Source organism: Agelaius phoeniceus, chromosome 11 (genome assembly GCF_051311805.1).
Source record: "Agelaius phoeniceus isolate bAgePho1 chromosome 11, bAgePho1.hap1, whole genome shotgun sequence".
Lineage (NCBI taxonomy): Eukaryota > Metazoa > Chordata > Aves > Passeriformes > Icteridae > Agelaius > Agelaius phoeniceus.
The window spans coordinates 13,361,165-13,368,369 of record NC_135275.1 but is presented as its reverse complement, the minus strand read 5'-3'; the positions used below and the strand labels follow the sequence as shown (position 1 = coordinate 13,368,369).

General features: G+C 40.3%; 1 protein-coding gene across 2 annotated transcripts in view; it reads right to left on the bottom strand.

Annotated features, from left to right (window-relative positions):
- Nucleotides 1–1,907: 1,907 nt before the first annotated feature.
- LOC129124921 (netrin-4-like) overlaps nt 1,908–7,205 on the bottom strand; it is a 45,900-nt gene continuing 40,602 nt past the window's right edge. For both annotated transcript variants that reach the window (XM_054640118.2, XM_077184817.1), the window contains exons 7-10: nt 6,615–6,751; nt 5,969–6,037; nt 4,676–4,846; nt 1,908–4,200 (exon numbers count right to left, since the gene is read on the bottom strand). In XM_054640118.2, the coding sequence (XP_054496093.2) occupies nt 4,064–4,200; nt 4,676–4,846; nt 5,969–6,037; nt 6,615–6,751 (514 nt within the window). In that variant the 3' untranslated portion in view covers nt 1,908–4,063. The remainder of the gene's footprint in view (nt 4,201–4,675; nt 4,847–5,968; nt 6,038–6,614; nt 6,752–7,205) is intronic.

Below are 7,205 nucleotides of genomic sequence, written 5' to 3'. Positions count from 1 at the left end.
GAAGCTTCTGGTTGTTCAAATGGAAATCCAGTGCACTCTGTGAGGAAGCAAGCAAGAGCTGTTACTCAAGGGGTGCTCTGTTCTAACAAGTTGCCTCTTCTTTCTTTTTTGCTGTGCTTTTTTTTCCCACATTGCCTTTGTGCTCTGAAGTGTTTGGATTTATCCTCTACAACTGTATTTGTGGCATCTGTGTACAAAACATAAAATGTGAGAATCTTGGCCTACAGTGGGTAGGGACATGCACCTAATACTGACAGAGGGACTTGGGGCATAATCTGACAGTTGTGTAGGTGTGTTTAGGATGGATTTGCTGCTTTCTGACTGTTGTGGCTTGGTAACCTGTTGTGCTGCATCCAGTACAAATATAAAGTATGTATAAGGATCTTAGACCAAAAACTGTCAAAAGAACTGTGTAATGTGTTTGAAGTGTTTTGAGAAAGGAAGTCATAGCTTTAATCCTAAATAGTTCTTTGTGGAATTTTTTTTTTTGCTATGTAAACTGATGCAGTTGGGAATGCATAGACAATGTAACTCCTTGTTTCTGTTTCCCAGCATTTGCTTAATTTGATTTTCCTCTTATAGTTACATGCCCCAATTTTAGATCTAAAATCAATCAGTGGTTATTTTAATATATAATAAAGATGATAAAATGATCCTTGGCAATATGTGACAAGCTTGTGAAGTAAACAGATGGTAAGTTGCATTTTTATTGTGTGAATACAAAACTTAGAGCTGCAAATTTTTTGTTTTAATATGTTTCTTATTTAATATATATGTACTGCAGAGAACAGCAGAAAAACCACTGAGTAACTTTCAATTCTGAAAATGCAATACAGCCTGAAGATATTGCAGAGACCATACTTGAGCTTGTGTATAGTAACTTTCCTTGAGGTATGGCCTTGCTTCAGGAAAAAAATAACTTTTTTTTTTTCCTTTCTCTCTGAGAAAGGAATGATGAACAAAATGGTGGCTAGAAGGAGACGTTTATCTTGCAGGCCACTGTAGGGATCATTAGATCTGGGGATCTGGCAGGGCTGTTTTGGAAACAAGATCTATATCCTGAGCAGTTCTGACTGAGAGTGTCCTTGTTAACCTGACAGCAGAGTCTCCTGTTTATCTGAGGCACTGATCTGATCACATGTCAATGAACCTACTTATGCCTAGGGAAGTAAAAAAAGGAATTTCTGTGCTTCTAGACTCTTGTTTTACCTCATTAAAATTCTATCAGTGTTAGTGTGGGACAGTGTAGGGAAGCTACCAGCAGTTTATCATTTATTCCTAGTCAGCTCTCCTCACTGGACATGATTTCATTTTGTTGAACAGGAGCCTGTCTGCAGTTGTTTTTCAACTGCTTTTAACCCCTCTGGGGCTGATGTTTTGTTGGTGATGGTGGAGCTGAGAGAAGACACACCCAACAGAGGAAGAGTAGAGGAGTGCAGCAGTGATTATAGCACCAATGTTTGGTTTGAAAATGGCTTATTGTAAATCAGTATTGATGATCTGTGAGCAGACTGCTCAGGAAGGCCATAACAAGGAGCACAGGAGGATTTGTGGTGATTCCACAGTGCAGATTAACCCAGATGACACAACAATGATGTGAAGGGTAGGTGGATGTAGGATTTGGTGTACCCTGAATGACAGGTCCAGTTATTTGTTTCTGAATGTTACAAGTTCCTTACAGCTCCTAAGAAAGGTAAAGCATCCCCTCACAGTGCACTCATTCCCTTCATAGGATGCTGTGAGGAAATGGATGTTTGATTTCTTAATCTGTGGTTCCAAGATGTATTTCTACTAGCACTAGCTAGTAATGCTAGTAAATGAATGTGTCAAAAAATAACTTCTATTGACAGAGAAGAACTATGCAGATGTTTACCCTCCCCACAAAACCACCAGTCTGGCACAAAAAGTGGAATAGAGGTGTTTGCTTTAATATGGTGCTGACTATAAACCAACATGGAATATCCTCATTGTCATTAAATAAGATCCCCTACAGGTAAAATGGCCTCTGTTGAAAAGCACATTCCTTAGGTTAATTGTAAACCTACACTTGAATTTAATTTCTTGTGAGAGGCCCTTTGAGATCAGACTGTAAATTCATGTACAGGTCTTTATTGATATTTGAAAGAGAACTAGTTAATCTTTTTATTGTGAGACAATTTCTGGGGACAGTAAAGAAAGCAGTTGCTGGGCTCCTAATTTCATAAGGCTGACATTTCAAATTCTGCCAAATGCCTTGGTTAAAAAGTGTTTTATTGCATTAATTAAATAGCTTGTTGGAGATGCCACATTGTTGGATACCAGTTTAAGTAACAACAAATAAATTATGAAGTGAAAGGGGGAAAGCAGTGGAGGAAGGGAAATTTCCCAGAAAGGAGGGAGGAGGAAACACTAGAAACACTGTTTATATCCTGTTGAGAAACAAATTGGAGCTTTTTTCTTTCCTAAAGATCCGCCTGTCATCCATTTCCACATGAGCTGAGGATATTTCCACTGTTCAATCAATGTGAAATTCAAAGTAAAATAGCAGTAAATAGAATGGAAGAGGCTGAATTTTTACATTCTCATTGGTAAAGAGAACAAAATGATGGCTTAAGTTGTAGACTAGACTTCTGTTGTTCTGCATTAGTATTAGGGTTTCCAGGTGTCCCAGTTACCAGTCAGACAGAGCTAAATGAAAATATCTCCTCTTCCCTAGGAGCATTAAAAATTAGACATGGAATTGAAACATGCCAATGTAGCATGTGTGCTTCTCTTTCTCTGTAACTCCCTGAAAGAATATAGATTGATTCATTGGGATTGTTGCTTAGTTGAAGAGAGAGTGCTCCAACCAGCTTCATTTGGTTGTGAGTCGTTAAATGGGGGACACATCTCAAACTTCAATTTCCTCAAAATTCTGTGTTAGGGATTTAATTAGCTATCTCTTGATTACTATAGGGTAAAATTGATTGAGAAATAATGCTTCTGCAAAGCAGAACTATTTTTACCCGAAGTGCAGATGTTACCACTCCTGTACTTTTGCAGAGGGAGAAATAATCCTCAGGCACTATGAGAAGGAAGCAGAGCTTCAGCATCTTACCCCAAAGTGTGACCAAGAGAAATAAAGCACAATGAAAGCACTAAGTGCCATCGAAGGCCTGTGGTCTTGAGCACAGTTGGAGCAGCCAGGTTGCTCTCCCAGAACTACAGCTTACCTCATTTGATACATGCTCCAGCCAATCCATTTACCTCCTGTTTCTGCTTTGTGGCTTTTGTAGTGTCACAATTTCAGTATTAGAGCAGCTGCTAGTTCCTCACACTTTGGCTTTTTCCTATAATTAAGGCTTATTAGCAGTTATTGCTGTGAAACCTCTGTGGTGTTGCAGACTAAGTACTAGAGCACAGAGCTGGATTTGGAATGGAGTTTGAGCCAAGGTGGTTTCTGCAACAGAGCTCAGCACTAAGCATTGATGATACATGATGATACATGATGCACATCTCTAAAGGACACTGTCCCAAGATAAGCCACATATTTGTTTCTGTAGGCAGTGGGATAATACTGGCTTCTAGAAAGCAGCCCATTATATTGGCATAATTGCAGTCTGATGGTAAATCAGTTTGAGCTCTCTTATATGCTTATTTAGTATTATGCCACTTGTAAAGCTGAAAGAAATTGCTGCCTTTTAGTGGTCACTTATAAATAAAATTACACTCCAGTAATGGATGTATTATGAAAGCAGTTTATGCATATTAATATCAGACTCTGACCTGAAGTATGGAAACACTAGTCCATGTCTTTAGTTTGGCGTTGTAAAATGATTCTGGCTGGAATCAGGCTCAAGTGAAGAACTGACTTGTGATCTATATATGATGCACTAGGTGATTTTGTATTATAAGGCTGTGCATTTTTTTTAAAAAGTAGTCATGTCCCAAGTTTCCTGTCTAAGCACATGAAAGGAGGGATGGCAAGTCTGCTTTCCTTGCTTCAGCTAGGAGCATGTTGAATGGGAATGCTTGAACTAACTACACCTTTCACTGCAGTGTTACTAAAAGGCAAAGTCCAGCACTTTAATTTCTGAGGCAGAAATTATTTGCATCCAGTTCGAAGAATATCTGATACTTGTTTTCCCAAATATGCCTTCCAGGGTTTCACCAGGCTGTTCATGTTCACAAGGAGTTTGCCAGTCCTAGAGTCCTCCTGGCCTGCTATGAGATAGTCAGTACCTTGTTAAAAAAAAGAAAAAAGAAAAAGAAAAAGGGAAAGCCCTTAATTAGCATATAGAATAAGAAAGAACCAAACCAGAATTTCTCTATTTCATATGGATCTGGCATACAGCACCTTTGCCAATTTCCTCCAGCTCATGCATGTGCCATCTTATGTGTATAAATCCACGTGCATCCTGTCACTGCTGGCTCCTGGGCAGATTCACTGGTCAGGGCTCTGCTCAGGGGTTACAGCTACAAATTGATTTCATTCCACTGATGTTCTGCACACAGATCTGCTGGGATTTGGCAGCTGCTGCTCATGCCTTTGCCCCCCTCCTGCCTTTACCACCCTCCTTGAGCACTGTGAGCTGGAAAGCAAACATGCTTTGGTGGGGATGAATCAAAGGATGCTGCCCCAGAAAGGCTAATCACAGATATTCCTAAGCACTGTTTACAGGGGAAGCAAAACCCCCAGTGAGGATTTTGTCCTTACCAGGATTGAGAATGGGACATGTACAGCCTCTGTTGGTCCAGGATTCTGGGTAAATGCTTCTGTTGCTCCGGGCAATTTTCACTTTGCCTGATTTCAGGACCTTCTTCACTTTCACAACAACTTCTGCATGGGTCCCTTTGTCATGAGCAGACAGGATTCTTGCTTTTATTACTGCCAGAAAACATATCCAAATAGAAACCAACAATGAATTTCTAAATGAATTTTGGTTAATGCTGCTAAAAGGTAGAATTTTAACACCTTGAAAGAAGACATGAAAAATCCCCCAAAGTGCAGTTTTACAGAAAGTACAGTGCTTGTCCATTTCACTGATGGATCTTTTAAATAAATCTGAGGAATAAAAACTGGATTTTTCTTTTTATGTAGATGATGTTAACTCATCCTTTCACCATGTTATTTAGCAAATATTTTTAATGGGCTGATGTCAAACACCTGGAAATTCTAGGAAAGCATTTGTATGTGTACAAAAGGAAGGGTGAAAGACCCCAACCAGCAGCTACCAGTCTGATTTCAAGCACTATTTCTACACTTTATATTTCCAGTTAGAAAACATTAGTGTTTTGCTTTAACACTGGCCTCTCAGAAATTCTGTCCTGTGAGAAGGGACTGTCTACAGGTAGGAAGTCAAGAAAATTCCTATCAGCCACGTCACATGACTAAAACTCCATAATTGCACAACAAACCAGAACTATTTTTGTTTTGCGGTCCAACACCTGGTTGCCATGATAAATTTCTGTTCCTTTTAATTTAGTAGGATCCCATAACTTTTTGGCATGACAGGCTCATGTAGATCATCCCCTCAAGCAGGCTTTGTTGTCTCCTGCCACAAGAACCTCAAACCTCTGGATACCAGAGCTTTCCTTTCTTGCCTCATGTGATGGCATGAACCAGGTGTTTATCAACAACAGTTTTAAATGCAGTCTTGGTAAATGAGCATGGCTATTGGAACCTGCATAATGACTGCAAAAGCAAAGTTATTTCAGATGTGTTTTTTATAATTTTTTCTTGATGTAGAGGCAAATCATTCCACTGAGTATTATTCTAGCAAGCCTTGTGCTGTAAGAGGTAAATTAACTGGATGGGAAGGAGCTTTGTATGAAAAATGCTTTTAAGTTCTGATCAGAATTTGGACATGTCACTAGACAAAAAAGGCAGAAGAAATCCTACCTCTCAGGACTTAACCAATCCTGTCATTTTTCACAGCTATCAGCTAACAATATGCATAGCAGGAGCATTGTGAAATGATCATAGCTTGGGGGCATGTTGCCCACTTACCATAGGCATATTTCATTTGGCAGAAGTCACTGACACTCCCAAGCACCTTCTCTTTGCACACACACTTTTCTAGCAGGGAAACCCCAGAACGGAGAGGGTTGGAGAAGAGCCAGGACATGAGAGAGAAAAGAAGAGCAAACAATCATCAGTTGTGAAGTTAGATACCTATAGTTCCCATAATCTATATGAACCTTATGAATAAGTTGGAGAGTGAGCTCAGTTATTTGCAAATGTGTTTCTTGTTATATGATAAAATATTTACTCTGAAATCTGATCAGCACTGTCAAGTAAAATGCAGCCCACATGAGGTCTATTGTATAGGTAATAAACTGATCCTAATGAAGAGATCAGATCCAGCTGTAAATCATGTAAGTAATGAGACCTTTGTTTGATCCCATAAGCTAAGAAATGCTGATCCTTCCTGGTATTAAGGCAGTATCCATCTCAGAAAGGCCAAGTTATGCAGTAAGTGGCTCTGTTACCTCTGCCAAGCCACCAGTGATGGCAAGTGCTGATCTTTACAGGGCAGGCAAAACTGAGAACTATTTAAATACTACAGACAAGCTGGAAATAAGTGGGGCAGACCCAGTCAGGGTGGAGGGTTGAAAGAACTGGCAACCAAATGTTCCCAAACTCTGGGCTGTACCTGGGTGCCTCAGTGCAGAAAATCCCTGCTCGTGGTCGTTCCATTTCCACTCCTCTTCGCTCTCGTTGCTTGGCGCTTGGATGAGGTCGGGGATTCGTCCCCCGATGGGGACATTAAAGAAGGGCTCACTGTCATAGCTGGGGGACACACAAACCACAGCACTGCCTTAGGGCACTCAGGGGAGGAAAACAAACAAACAAACAAACAGCTGCCTTTGGCTGTGCCCAGACTGATGAGCTTGCTTTCTTCAGGTTGGGAGTGCAGATATGAGCGAGATTTCATGCCACATAGAGAGATCACAAGGTCTAGGCTTTTATTCAGGCCTCCCACTGCTGACTTAGCATTTTTAAAGTACCTATGAATTGGGCCTTTTTTGCTTATGTTTATTTGCTTTTAGGGAATTATGTAACTTAGTGACCACTTGTTGATATCACTGGGACCTGAGGACAGCTGCAGGACCTCTAGAACTGCAATTGCTCAGCAAATCATTTTACTCTGGGCACAGATGAGAGGCAGACTCTTCCATCTATTTCCAAAGCAACAATGTGTTTAAAGACCCTGCACATATTTCCATGGGGTTGTGGAAATGCC